Source organism: Lonchura striata, chromosome 23 (assembly GCF_046129695.1).
Source record: "Lonchura striata isolate bLonStr1 chromosome 23, bLonStr1.mat, whole genome shotgun sequence".
Taxonomy (NCBI): Eukaryota; Metazoa; Chordata; class Aves; order Passeriformes; family Estrildidae; genus Lonchura; species Lonchura striata.
In genome coordinates, this window is record NC_134625.1 from 3,979,172 (window position 1) to 3,994,441 (window position 15,270).

At 52.2% G+C, this 15,270-nt stretch overlaps 1 protein-coding gene across 6 annotated transcripts in view; it reads right to left on the bottom strand.

The window, feature by feature from the left end:
• LOC110468167 (opioid-binding protein/cell adhesion molecule homolog) overlaps nt 1-15,270 on the bottom strand; it is a 296,713-nt gene that overhangs the window by 93,984 nt on the left and 187,459 nt on the right. For 3 of the 6 annotated variants that reach the window (XM_021525801.2, XM_021525800.2, XM_077787996.1), the window contains exon 1: nt 13,585-13,847. In XM_021525801.2, coding sequence (XP_021381476.1) covers nt 13,585-13,751 — 167 coding nt within the window. In that variant the 5' untranslated portion in view covers nt 13,752-13,847. The other 3 variants (XM_021525802.3, XM_021525803.3, XM_021525804.3) reach the window with 2 other exon arrangements.

Here is a 15,270-nt window from a genome sequence, read left to right on the forward strand (position 1 = left end):
AGGCTTCAGGAGGTTTTACCACCTGTAAAACCCTGAAGAGACAGGAAAACCAGTGCTGAAAAACATCCCTGACACAGCAAAGAGAGTGATTCCTTGCAAAGGATTGAAAGGAGGGAACTGAGAGCTGAAGTTACACATCCATCACACATCCAGGGAGAAAAACACCTCCCAGGGACTGTGCATCTCCCCTGAATGCCACAGCAAAGCCACGGCAGATGCTGAGGGAGGCTCTCTGTGCCCCACTGCTCCTCTCCAGAGCCAGACCCTGCCCTCCTGCTGGAGGATGCTCCAGCTCCTGCCGTGTGGCAGGACACGAGCCGAGCCGCACGCCTGGCTGCCGCTTCCAGCCTCTCCACGCTGAACAGCCCTGCTACCGCTCCTGACTCATTTTCTGGTGTTTTCTGCTTTGCTGTTGGCATAACATCCCATCAGCACAGTTAATTACATCCACGCTGAGTGTGAAGGACAGGCTGAGTCTCGCAAGGAGCCGGCGGCTGTGCAATCCTTCCCGCTGCTCTCGCAAAACTGCTCCCATGGATGCTGACAAACCGCGGCACGGGGCTGCCATGTGCGAGACAGCAGCTCCCGAGGGAACTCCTCCCTGCAACGCCAGGATTCGGGACTGCTCTCACCCCCACACCCCTCCAAATTCCCCCAGCGTCCCTGCTGTGAGCTCAGACTTGTGGCTGCAAACATCTTGTGTTGGGGATGTCCCATCCCTGGAAGTGTCCAAGGCCAGGCTGGAGCAAACTGGAATAGTGGAAGGTGTCCCTGCCCATGGGACGTGAAATGAGCTTTAAAGTCCCTTCCAATCCAAACCATTCTGGAACTCTCTGATCTCCCTGAACCTCATTGCCCAAACAGAGGCTACACACACTCCCAAGAAGTTTTCACAAAGCACAAAATGCAGAAGAAACATCTGCCCTCTCTCAGCGGAAAAAAAACCCGGGCACAGAAAGCCTGTTCCCACTCAAACCCACCCTGCTGGTGGAGGCACTTGTACATCCACGGGTGAGAGCAGGCTGGAAGCAGAGGAGGGTGCTGGGAAGAGCTGCTCATGTCTACAGCTCGATTAAAGAGGGACCCAGGGTCTCCAGGACTGTCAATCCAACATCCAGGCACTGCTCCATCACCGTCCCCCCAGGAGCGGGCTGACAGTCACAGGGAGCCATGTGCCAGCCATGACAAGCAAAGCAAGTGACACACACATCTCCTGCTTACAATAACAGCCCTTCCGTGTCTAATCCATCATATTCGATGCAGATCTCTTACCCTGAAGTGTTGTCAATGAGGATTTAATTTAGTGCTAATTAGACAAATATTGCATGTTGAACAGCCATTGATTATTAAGAGACAGGGACCGTGGCTTGGCTCAGCAGTGTGCACGGACACGCTGGATTATATCTGGGATGAGGCTGGGAAATGTCTTGCTGTTTCTAATCATCAGATAGTAATTAACGTCCAATAACTTGTAACTTGGTTTATCATTACAGATTTAGGAAGGCAGTAATAGTACTGTATGCTAATTAAATATCAATTGATTATTTAAGGCATATAAAGATTTAGCAGCAAGGTAATAGATATACAGAGTTGTTAAAGTTTAATATCCATCACACAGCATTCTCCTGTTCTATTAAGTTAGTGTTTAATGAGAAAGAGTGTTGTTACTGTAGGAAACTTTTGGATGGGAGTTCCAAAGTGTTTGGCAGCATGCAAGGTTTAGAGTCTCTCAAAGGAACAAAAAGTCAGGAAATTTTGAGCCTCAGGTGAAGTGAGGTCAAGCAAGAAGTGGTGGCAGAGCCCAAGGCACTCCTAAACCTCCTATCTGATATTTTTTATCTCAGCTTTCCCCTCAATCCATGCAACGCCCACCCAAACTGAAAGAAAAGTTGTCAATTCCCTGCTGGAATAAAACTTTCAAACCCCAGCCCAGAACCTTCTGGAATCCCCCACCAACCCACAGGGCAGCTTCATCCAACTGGAAGACATGCATAAGAAGCTGAAGTTTGGCACAAACACTTCCCTAAATAATAATGAGAAAGAAATCAATAGAGCCCTGGTACCCATGGTACCCATGGTACCTGCCCCCAGAGCTGCTTCTCCCCAGGATGGGCTCTGACCCCGTGCCCTGCACCAGTGATTTGGGAGGTTTGGAAGACTGAGCTCCTTCCCACATGAGAGATAAAACCAGAGATGAGAGACAGAAGCCCAGCATCTAAAAGGGAAAAGATAAATGACTTCTGAAGGGAAATAACCTGCTGGACTTCATCTGTTTGGCAGCACCCTGCTAAGTGCAGCATCAGTCTTGAAAACCGCTGCAAGCTCAGCAATCCCAGGACAAAGCACAGGATTCTGTCAGGGCTTCTTCCCAGAGGGAGCCTAAGGCCCAGGAATGTCTGGTTTTGGCCACCCTGGATGGCTTACAACTTGGGGAGGTGGGCTAGGAGAGAGATGTAGCAGGGAGAACAACTTTGAGTGCACAGAGCTGCTTCCTGCAGATGGCCTGGCCCATCTCTGATTTACCAGGCAATAAAAGCAAAATCAAGGAAAATGCCTCAACTGCACCCCTGAGAGTGTCCAGCCTCAGTTATAGAGTCTGGGCAGGCCCCAGCTGCCTCTTAAAAGCCTGTGCTGTACACAGGGGTCTGATGTGAGTGGGGAAGGGGTCTGGAGATGGCTGGCTCCGTGATGGGTGCACCCACAGCAGGGAGAGGAGGAAAAGTGCTGCTGCTTGGGAACACCAGAGACAAAGGCAGCAGGAGGCAGCAGGATGAGGCCAGCACCTACCCTGCAGAAGGCTGGAAAACCCTATTGCTTGGAAGGAAAATCAATACACTCCCTCATGGACTTTCCCACCTGGAGCACCACAGGATGGGGTCTAGAACGAGACATCAGCAACTGCACATCTCTACTTCAGAAACCTCCAGAGTCCTTGGTGGCATCCCAAAATGCCAGTCCTGCAGCACAGTGATGCTATGAACCATCTTGCACAGGCAGGTTCAGGGCATAAAGGCAGCTCCCCAAAACTCTCTGTGACATCCAGAAGGATGTTACCAGCCAGCTGCAGCCTGAAACTTTTGCAAAGGTGTCTTTTCCTACCAGCTGGGTGGATTTTAGACTGGGCTGAGTCTCAGAAGCAGGGAAGCACCTTAGATCTCCCAGCCTGCTTCCTTACAGCCATCCCAGACAGTGATTCCCAGCTCAGGCTTTCCACTCACGCACACGCAGCAGCTCCAGCCTTGCCTGGGTCACCATCTGAAGCACCTCCTGCTTCCCTTCTGCCCACCAGGCTCCTTACTCCATGGTACAGATGAGATTTCATTTCTCTGTCACAATTTCTCCTTGACAAACAAGAAAAGCTCTTCTGGCTGTGGCACAGTTTCTTGTCCATTCCAGCTGATCACAAATAATTTTGCTCCAGAGCATTGCCAGGATGGAAGGTGAGCCATCTCCTACAATAGTTTCTCTCACTTTTCTACACCAACCACTATATTGCCCTTCCCAAGGGGTCTGGAGCATTCCCTGCCCTTTGGGATGAGCAGCAGCAGTCCTGACATCACTCCAGCCACTTCCCTGCAGAGCCAAGCAGGGACAGCATCAGCCCAGGTGATTTATATCAGAACTCCAGCAAGAGAGCTGAGCAAAGGCTGAGAGAAACCTCTCTTAAATAGTTTTGCAGTGGAGTTTACCCGAGCTGCAGCAGGCAACAAAGAAACGTCAAGAGCAATGAGACAAGGCAGGGGAGGCGTCATAGCAGATAAAGGATTCTTCAGGTATGAGACAAAACCAGCTTTGGAAACCTCGCAGGAGTGAGTTTAAAGTCTCCAGAGGATATCAATTGAGAGTCTGTCACTTGGTGTCAGGATAAGTTTCTGGACAGCTCTCGGAGCTTGTTAAGCTCTTGTTTGGGCTGCATTTGAGCTCTGGTGGCAGTGCTGTCTGCGAGCACCAGCGCTGAAACCAGAGATCAAAAAGATCTGCTGAGTCCATGCAGCTTTTCCACTATCCCTCCAAAATTCCCCACCACAACCTGCAACACCCCACTGATGTCAGGCAGGGGAGCTCAGACAGGGTTGCTCCAAGACAGACTCCCACAAGGAGGGGATGTCTCTAAGCAGGGGCAACACTGTGAAACTGGGCTCCTCTCACCCCAAAACAAGGGCTGGGGTGTCCAGGAGGGATTTGTGGGCACAGGTGGGAAATGCAGGATGAGATGCAGCAGCCCATGTAAAAGCAGGTGGCCAAACCAGACGGTCGTAACACTGTCTCAGCATCACAATCTATGGCTCGGGTAGGAAATAGCCACTTCCCCCACAGCAATCATTTCATCAAAAACGCTGCAAGACTCCTGCTGTTTCCACTAGCCCTGGATCCCTAACTTTAATTAAGTCCAAAGAGCCTTCCCGCAAGAACAAGGGAGGAGAGGGTGACTCAGACAGCAATGGGACCAGTCAGTGCAATTATCATACAGTTAAGAATATTAATTAAAAACAGCCCTCCCCCAGTTTAAAAAAAAAATAAAAAAGGCAAATGAATCAGTTCTACTTAAAGGAATATATGGGGCTGAGGAGAAGGAGCAGGGAGGGTGACGGAGACAGAGATGGGACGCGCTGTGAATGCTAAGAGCTTCCCACCGTGGCCGCTGCCGCAGTCAGCCCCAGGCCTGGCTGCTTCCAACAGCTACTCCCAGTCCCCTCAGAAATGGGCTCAATCTTTCCTTCTACCTGCTGCCGCATCAGAGCAACTCCTGTGATCACACAAAGGACTTTAAATCTTGGTTTTAACTGCCTTGATTGAATTAAATGCAACACCACGGTGAAGCCGGCTCCTCATTTCAGGTACGCGCAAGGAGCCCTTGCTCTCCCGCTAACGGCACTCTCCTTCTCTCGGAAATGATGAGTTGCTCATGGGTTATGCTCTTTAAGAAAGGAAAAAAAGTCATCTGATAAAGTGGGTTATAAAACCAGCGGTGGTAATAAACGGAGAGCGAGGAGCCTGATGCAAAGCCTGCAGAGAACCCGCTGTAGGGACACAATATCTGAACCGTGATTGATACACGACCACGGGTGACAGCTCAGGAGCAGTGCAGGGGCCACCCGTAACACAGGGGACAACAGCAGCAGAGGGAAGTCACCCAGACACCAGAGGGAGGGTGTCAGGGGAGGGTGATGAGTGACTAGTTCCCAAGTGTTGAAGCTGAGGGAGTGGAGGTGCCTGCTTGGCACCTTCTGCCTGCAGCCTTTCAGTGGAGATGCTTCCACCCCTGTGATGCAGCTGGGATAAAAACCCAGCCAAGGTTTCCAGGCAGGATCAACCCATTGGGATGGTCAACCATGACCTGCCAGCAATGCCCCCACAGCAAACCCAATGAGCAATGAGCAGAGAAAGCTGTGACTCAACAGCACTCTGCCACAACAGCCTCTTTGACTGCGGGCACCACACAGGACAGGCCACGAGCATGAGGGGATGAGGTCAAACAGTGACACGATGAGATGGGAACAGGCCTGCAGTGACTCATGATGCTCCAACAAAGCTGCTGTCCCATGAGTGAGAACTGCAGGAAAAGGCAGCTCAGGTGCCTGCGTTTATGAGAGGGAAGGGAGGAGACACTGCAGGAAAGGACTCTGAGTGGAGAAAAAATGATGAGAGCACAATTCTGGCACTCCTAATTCCTGCCTTAAAGTCTTCAAGCCATGTCACTCCAAGCTAGACTTGCAGGGAACATCACAGACTTATCACAGAGGGTGGAGAAGAGCTCAGCTCCCTCCTCTCCTTCCATGTTCATCCTCCTCTCCTGGGATTTGCCTCTCAGTGAAACAGGGATAAAGAGGAACACGCTCCTGTGGCTCCTACGAGCCCGACACAGAGCAGGATCTGTCACAAGAAGGTGCCCTGGGAGCATAAACCATTTTTCTTTATCAGCCTCTATTATTATCACATTAATGGAACCTTCACTGGCAGGATGGATGCTCAAGTGCCCAGGAAGCACTCCTGGCTCTTTCCTGCCCCTCCATGGGAGCAGGGCACTGTGCCGACAAATCCCCAGGAGAATTACGGCCGAGTTCCGGGCACAGACACGACTATCGGTTCCTTTTTATGAGCCTTCATTGTTATTACCACCTATTTCTTTTTACATTCCTGCCAAAATACCAAACATTAATCTCCCTCGCTCCCTGCAGGCAAAACATGGGTAATTGGATTTATATGGGTTAGAAATTTGTTAGATTTTTATATAAATATATATATATACACACACATGAACACATGCACACACACAGAGAAGATATAAAAAACCCAGTGAAGGGATACACTATCCCATTGGAACTCGGGTACCAACTGGCTGAAGCCAAACCCCCCCACATTTCTGTGCTGGCTGCTGAGGTTTAATTTAGGAGCTCATCCCTCAATGCTGAACTTCACTACTGAGGGTTACCAGTCATGGATTTTTCTTTGGTGCACCCTTTGCAAATGCCCTGGTTTTACCTTTACCCACTCCCTTCTTCCACCTGAAGAAGGGAGTGAGTAAAGGTAAAACCAGGGTATTTTTCTTTCCCCATTCCCAACTTTTCTTTCTCTTCTTCCACTTTCTCCCTTCTGGAGCCCCATTCCTCTTTTCTCCAGCTCCAGCCTGGAAGCAACACCACACACAAGCCTTGGCACATCAAGAGAAGAAAAAGCAAGATGTGTGACATGTCCTCAAGTGTCCCCACTCTGAACCCATCAGCACTGGAGACGGCACGAAGTACCATCATCAGCATCAGCACAATTTGCTGATCTTTTACAGGATGAGAAAAAATATCTTAAATTTACAGCTTACACCACAACAGATGTTGTTCTCATTATCCTCCCCCTCCACAGAGAAACAGACTTGGAGACCCATTTGTATCCCAAGGAACAAGTCCGTCAAGTGAGCATAGTCATGGAAACAACTCATTTTAAGCAAATCTTGGGAAATATTCATAGGAAAACAGAAAAATAAAATGTGAGTATTTTGCACTGAAGAGCCGACCTTGAAGGGTTCTGTCAGGAAAGACAAGACCTACATATCAAATCCAACCTGCAGTAAACAACCCATTACAGGCTAAAAATTGTTGACAGGGGCTGTGGGGAAATTATTTTTCTCATTAAAAAAAAAAAAAAAAGACAAAAAACCAGCACATCCTAACCCTCAAAGGCTGCTCACAAGGACAGAGGAAGAAGTGATAGTCACTGAATCAGATATTTCTTATGAACTGTCTGCTAGGCTGCAGTATCTAAAGATTATCACTTAAAACAATATGTCCAGCTGTTGTAAAAAGCATCCGCGGTTTAGGGCTCAGGAATGCAAGGAGGAGGCAAACTGTGAGAACAGTCAAGGGAACAGAGAAACTCTTTGGGAAGCAGGAATGTGAAAGACAGCCACTGTGCCCCCGTTTGGTTTTGCAGTGTTAACACCTAATCCTGTTCCAGAAACAAAGCCCTGAGCTCCTGGAGGAGTGTGCATGATCCAGGGGAAGGACAGCTATTACCAGGGAGTTTATTATCCTTGCAGAAAGATCTCTGTACCCTATAGCGCAAGGATTACCAACAGTTCAGTCTCATCCCCGGGCAGTAAATATCACCACTTGGAAATATTTCTGCCTAGTGGAGCTTAAAAACTTAGTGTGGAAGGTGTTGGGTGGTTTTTTTGGGTTTTTTTTTTTTTTTGTTGGTTTGGTTTGGGGCTTCTTGGTTTTGTTTTTTGCTAGACAAGAGGACCTTCCCAGGGTTTGAATCCTGGCCCTGGGAGATGTAACAATGAGGGTCCCCTCCTCCCTCTGCAGAGCCCCACAGCTCGCTGTGCTCTCAAAACCAGCATTTTCTGCAGCAAACCCCCAGTGTTGTGGCTCCAGCCTGTGTCAGCAGGACTCCCCAGCTCTCTGACACTGAGCCCAGCCCTACACCCACACAAAACCTGCCTGGTGCTGGCTCAGCAGAAGAAGGGTTGCCACAGGCAGCAGCCCAGGCCTTGCTGGCTGAAGGTGAATTCCCCAAAGCCAGCCCTGAATCTGCTCAGAGCCAGGCTTGAATCTTCCCCTTGCACAGCAGGACTGCGCTCTTGGAGCAGGGACAGCCAGTGTTGGGGACAACGAGCTGCAGGGAACACCAGCCTCAGGGAAAACCAACATCAGGGACAAGCAGCTCAGGGACAAGGAGCCACAAGGAACACCAGCCTTAGGGACAACCAACCCCAAGGACAATGAACCACCGGGAACATCAGCCTTAGGGACAACCAGCACCAGGGACAAGCAGCCTCAGGGACAATGAGCCACAAGGAACACCAATCTCGGGGACAATTACCCCAGAACAACCAACGTCAGGGACAACCATCCTAGGAAGAACCAGCCTCAGAGACAGTGAGCCACAAGGGACATCAGCCTCAGGGACAATTACCCCAGAACAACCAACATCAGGGACAATCACCCACAAGGACAACAAACTGCAGGGAACACGAGTCTCAGGAACAACCAACCTCAGGGACAAGTAGCTCCAGGGACAGCCAGCCCAGGACCAACCAACATCCGTGACAATCAGCATCTCACAACCCAACAAGTGACCTCACACAAACCAGCCAGCCCTGACATGAGCTGGAGACCAACATTCATCCCACAGCAAAGGACACCAGGACTTAAACCTCGCCCTCCAGCACGTCTCTCCCCGATGCCAACAAGGACAACAGTGTGACAGGGGCTGTGAGGTTGCTCCAGCCCCACCAAGGTGGGAAGGGGCACAGCCAGGGACATTGGCTACCAGCTCCATGGGCTCAGCATCTGCATTTTGGCAGCATCATTGGTGCAGCAGGCTGGGGAGGAAGGAGCTCTCCTGCAACCCCCTGACCTTTCTCCAACCACTCTTCCAGTGGCTGCAATATTGCAGCAAAATTAGCGGGCACTGTAATTACAACTATCAGGAGCAGATAAGACAAGTTAAATACCAGCTACCTAGGGAGAAATTATTATGCCAGCCAGGAGGATCCAAATGCCAGAATCCATGGCTGTAATTTCCCTGAGTCGCCAATTACAGCTCCGCCACGCAGCGAGCTCTACCTTGGAAACGGCAGGTATATATTTAGCTGCTCCAGAAAACTTTTCGGGTAGGAGAGGTGGGGGGAGGAAGGGGCAGCAATGGAGCAAGTCCTCACTAATCTGCTCTGCACTAATCCCCATGCTTTTAGCATTTGCACACAAAGAGCAGTGACTCTCTTCCCGCTCCCCAGCAAGGATTTAACAGCAGAGAAGTGGATGCATTAACGCTTCTTTTCTCTGCCGGGTCCTGTTGCGGGGTGACAGGTGAGTGTCACAACCCCCATTAACATGTAGGTACACAGAACATCAGCAGTTTGACTGAAAAAGAGTTAAAAAAATGTGATTTCCTGACTTCCCAGACCTATGCCTGGAGACTGTGGTCCTGCAGCCTGCTCCTGCTGGTTGTATTTTACTGAGGTCTCATCGTGTGCTGGAAAATAGACTGCGGTAGGTTATTACACCACAAGAAAAAAAGAAGAATCAAAGCAGCATTGTCAGAAATAATTAAAACCATAATTGCAAAAATAAATGGAAGAACAGCATCTCGTGATGTTTTATTCCGGCTTTTTATTTTTAATTGGAATTGTTCTCACACTCGCTAATTGACAATACAGACAGGCACGGAGTCTTGGATGAGAAAGAGCAAAGGTAGCCTGACTTCTTGGTCTCCTTCATGGACAGGCAGTAGGAAAGGCCATGGGTTCAACAGAAGCAGACAAGCCCGGGGGATTTGACTTGAAAATTTGCCCTTATATACAGAGATAAAGCAGCTCTGTATTATTTAGTATGTAAAAAAGCCTAGATATACCTGCCTTAGCATCACCCATTTCTCTAATCATCAATGATAAACCACTGCTGTTTGGTCTTTATAGAGATGGGGAAACTGAGGATGAGAGCAACAGAGGGGCCTCCTTAAGTTCTGGTGTCCGTGCGGTGACAGCCACAGAGAAAACTCAGCACACCCCATCTCCCAGCTAATTCCTTCAACCTCTGAAATGCACTCTCTCCCTTAAAAAAAAACCAACAATATTTCTTAAATACAGATAAAACTATAAAGCCTTGAAATTTTGAGCAGCTGGTGGTTTATGTCATTATGAACTGTACTGATGGCTGCTGTAAAGGTCGGTTTGCTGGCGGCACAGCGGGACGATCCCATTTCCATCCCCATTTTAACACCGTGGGAATATTTGCCAGTTTCCCCTTCGGCTCATGGAGATGCTTCCACCACTGATGAAGCTGGGATAAAACCCAACCAAAGTCTCCAGGCAGGATCGACCCATGGGGATTGGCCAACCATGGCCTGCCAGTGATGCCCCCACAGCAACCCTAGGATGTGCATCCAACAAGCAGCGTGTGGAGAAAGCCAAGACTCAATGGCATTCTTCCCAAAAGAAGGAACTTAATCTTTGTTTCCACATCAAATCCCAGCTGGGAGATTAAAAAGTGACCACCTCCAACACCCCTGGTGGTTCCCAGTGTGCTCCTTGTTCCATTTCATGTCCCAGACAGTTACTACTGCCATCTCAACACCTGAGTTTTGTGTTCCCGAGTCAGGGAAGAGGTAGTTTGGTTTTATTTTTAACAGTACACAAAGAATTTCCATATTGCCTTTAGTTCCCAGGAGAGGAAAGGTGCCTGAGTATTATGGAAATTGTTTGTTCTTACAATAAAAAGGAGTGAATTACCAACAATCTCTGCTTAAAACGGAAATTATTTGTTGCTGATCTAAGATGACCTGCAAGTTGCCTGTAGATGGAGCCTGAGTTTCTGCAAGGATTATGCTGAGCCTCCCTCGGAAAAAGGGTGGAGAGCTGGAAATGGAAGCGCCCAAAATCCAATACAGGAAACCCACAAGCAGCCTGAAAACCTCCAGATTTCCTCCCCCGTTTTCACACAGGTCCGGTCACTCTCCCGGCTCCTTTCTGCAATGCAAGGGGTGGTTCAAGGGCTGATCTTGGAAAGCAAAGAGCTTCCACCAACCCTGTAGGAGCCAGGGAGATTTGCAGGCTCAGCCCATCTTGCAACCAGGATGAGGGAGAGGACCTGGCCATCCACACCTAGCAGGGCTGGGGCTAATTCTGCAAGAGCTACACGCTGGAATTAGAGCTCTCAGTTTTTCCAAGCCCAGTTCATTGGTTTGAGCCCCAAGAAAAGTACCATTTGCAGGGAGGACAGCAGAGGACACCACCACCTCCTCCTGTGGGTGCACAGGAGAAAACACCATTTAGCAATAACACCACTCACTGGGAAATACTTCCCACAGCACTTTTCCCTGCCTGGTTCTTCATAGGGAAGCAGAACCTGCAAATAAACACCAGCCCCATCAGCAAGATGCTCCAGCTTTGTCCTCCTGCCTTCAACCCTGCACTGATGCCACCTCTTTAGCTTGCTGTGTGCAATTCCCTGCCCATCTCCAGATCCCAAGGGAAGATGGAAAACTAATTGACACCCACCCAGAAGCTGCAGAGGGGCAGCAGCAGGGAAACAGGGAGAGGAGGGAAGGACCACTGGGAAACAGCAGTGCAAGAAAAGATGGAGCAGCAGGGATAAAATGGGAGCTGGAGGCAGAAACCTGCCTGCAGCAGGGGAAAGCTGGACTTGAGGAGGAGAAGGGAGGGGGTAAGTACATGGAAAAGATGCACTGGAGAGCCTGGGCAGGAGCAGATGCCAAGGGGAGAAATGGATATAACCAGGTGCTTTTGGGGCAGGGGCTTCCCTTAGGTGTCAGCACTTGGGGAATGCAAAGTTTCTTATGGGAAGGCTAAAATCTCCCACCGCTCCAGCAGGGCTGCTTCACAAACATCCCCCCTGCAAACGGCACAGAAAAGGGGACAGAAGATTAGAAATTAAAATAAAAAAAAGAAAAAAAAAAAAAAAAGGAAAAAAAAAAAGAAAAAGGAGATCCAAGTCAGCCCTCTGCTGGCAGCAGGCTCGGCTGGACTTGCAGGGGCTCCCCAGGGAGCAGGCACAGACACCCATCCTGCTCTGACTGCCACCAGCATCGCCTCTGAGAGCCCCAAAACCCACACTTCACTGTGGAAACAAGTTCCAACAGTGAGGAAAAGAGCACTAGGGCCAAAGGCACCTCTCTGGGGGACTGTCCTTCTTTTAACTGCCTTGCTCACACAGCTCAGGTTAATCACCATTGCAGTTCAATTAGGAAGAGCACAAGGAGACAGCCCTCTGCTCTCCAGCTGTGCCACAGCCCCCAGGCACACGGGGTGATGACAAGCATGTCCCAGCAGGTCCCTGGCAGGGACCAAGGAGAAGGGACACATCCCAAAGTCTGGCAGTGAGCGTGGTGGGAAGAGGGCAGACAGACAACCAGCATGGAGCCCACAGAGCCAGAGCCTGACTCCCACAGCCACCCAACACTTCCCCTGCAAAGACCACCTCAGGCACGGAGACCTGCCCGGCCTGCCAGGTGGGCACAGCCGCCTCTGCCCAAAGCAGCAGCAGCTCCTCAGCCCTGCGCCGGCTCGGCTGCTCACGGAGAGCGTGACAGGCTCTGCTTGTGCCATCCCCGAGCCCGGCTTGGGGAAGAGCAGCTGCTCTCTGCTGCAGCCCTGCTCCCCCGGCTCTGAGCGAGGCAGCAGCCAGCCTCGGGTGAGGGGCTGCTCGCTGGTGCAGGGAAAGCAGACAAACTCCTCTTGCTCCACGCTCACGTCCCACCATCCCCGAGCTCCTTCCCCAAGTCCCACAGCTCCCGGATTAACCGGCTCAGGTTCTCTCGGGGCTGTCTGAAGCACGCACAGCACGACCCAAAGCCCCATTGCATCCCCACTGCCCTCCAAAAAAAGGCTGGGCTGCTCCCTGCTCCTCTGGCCCCGCTGCTGCGATGCCTGTGGAGAGCTGCCGTGCTACCTGGGCGATGCAGCGCGTACACCTGTAACTCATTCAGGGAATGAGAGGGATGCTCGGCTGTGCTGTGCGGCACAGGAGTGACCCATCTGCATATCAGCCGCCCGTGTTTCTCCTACAGCAAACAACGTAAGGGAAAGCATCCATCAGAATTCATAAGATGCACCCCTGGAGTAAAAGATTGATTTGATATTAACGGATTCGTGCAGAGACTATAAAGCGATCGAGGAAAACACTGACACCTCGGAGGCATCGCAGCCCTGGAAAGCTGCTGGCAGTGCAGGCTGGCACCGGTGCCAGGAGCACGGACCCCCCTCCCACCCCACGCAGGCACAACTTTGGGATTTTCAGGCAGCACTAACTCACTGTCTGCCGCCTAAACCCCTGTGTCGCCTCCTCGTCTGGCACCCGCAGCCCCCCCCGGAGGTTGCCAGCCCCGCGCTGCAGCCCGAAAAGCACCGGCGCGTCCGTCCCTCCAAAACCGCGGGCACGGGGTGACCCCACCGCCACGGGGACAAGCTGCCACCCGGAGTGTCCTCGGGGACAAGCCCCTGGGACACCTGCGAAGTCTCCAGCTGGTCCCAGAACCCTCCGGCAGCCCCGCCGGGCACGGAGCATCCCCCAAAAGCCGCAAGCAGGACCCCCCGACCCCCCCAAGCCCCCGTCCAGCTGCTCCTACCTGAGCGTGGCGCTCTCCCCTTGCCGCACTGTCACGTTGTCCATGGCTTTGGGGAAGGTGGCATCTCCGCTGCGCACGGGCACTCCTGCGGGCACAAGGAAGAGCAGCCTGAGACAGAGGACGACCAGGCACCTCCAGGGCAGGGCCAAGCACCCACCGACCCCCATCCTGGGCAGCGGGGACTTTTCCAACAGGCAAAAAACACACCCGACAAGGCGAAAAGGGGGAAGGGGTGGGTGGAGAGGAGGGATGGGGGGGAGCAAAACCACCGGGGCGAGCGCTGCGGAGCTCCACGGAGATCAGGAGAGCCCCCGGCAAGGCTGGCTGCGAGCGCTGAGCCTGCCGAGCGGCATCGGAGGGAGTCCCGCTGTCCTCGGGCGAGGGAGGAGGACGGGAGGGCCGGGGGGAGGAGGAGGAAGAGGAGGAGAGAAGGTGCGGAGCACGAGATGAAGGTCACAGATGTGTGGCTGCTGGAGACGCTACTTTCAGCTGCAGCTGGGCAGGCGCTGCGGAGATCTGGCATCAAAAGTTTATAACCCACGGAGGAAACGTGAGTGTCTGTGAAAGGAAGGGGAGGGCGGCATCGGCAGCGGGGGGGACGCAGCGGGCCGGGGTTGGGCTGTTCTCCGGTTCTTGCGCTTTTGTTTAAATCACAGAGGGAAAGGAGAATTTAAAAAAAAAAATGCACAAAAATATTTAAAATAAAAAAAAAAACAATAAAGCTCCCCAAAATCCCGGTTCTGTCGCAAGATCGAAACTTCCCCGCGGAGCTGCAGGCTACGTCCCCGATGCTCCTGAGCTCTGTCCAGAGGGTCTCGGAGCCCCCGCGGGGCCGGTGGCTGCTGCGGCCGCGGCTCAGGCGCGCAGCGGGGCGGGGGGGACGCGGCGGGGCGGCGGCAGCAGCACCCCGGCCCCGGCCGGCAGCATCCCCGGGGTTGTCATGGCAGCGGCTCCGGCGCTGCCCGGCGCCTCGGCTCCCGCACGGCCCGAGCCCCGCACACGGGCGGGCGGGCGGGCGGCAGCGGGGCGGGATGCGCAGGAGGACACGCACATTAACCCCCGCCGCGCCGCGCTCCCGCACGGGGGCTGCCACCAGCCGAGGGACCCTCCAACCCTTCACCCGCTTCAGCCCTGCTGCAGAGGGGGCTTTTCTCGCACCGCGCACCCCCGAGCTTGCCCTCAAGAGCAGCAGGTTGCCCAAACCCTCGCCCACCGCAGCATCTTTCCCTGCCTCCACCTGTTGATGCATATCCCTGCGGGGCACTGGCTCAGGTTCTCTCCCTGTGAGAAACAGGGTGCTGTCCCCACATCTTTGTCCCATGGGATGGTGAAAGCTCCAGAGCATCTCCTGTCCTGTCCCTGCTTCCTGACACTGAGGACCTTGAATTAGGAAGCCCACCCTGCCACTCATAACACAGCATCAATAAATTTCAACAAATTTCCTCCTTTGGAGACACCCACAGACCACCATTTATCTCTTCAAAGAGCAGCTGAAGGCACCAAGACCTTGGTGACCATCCAGACACATCTGTGTGTGCTCACAGAAGAAAATGAACCTCACACTTCCAGTGTTCCTCACACAGTTCCTCAGCCCAAGCCAGGCTGGACCTTGGCGGGTGCCTTCCTCCAAATGACATCTGCCTCCTCTGCTGATGTATCCCAGGGAACCTGTCCCTTCCAGGGGTT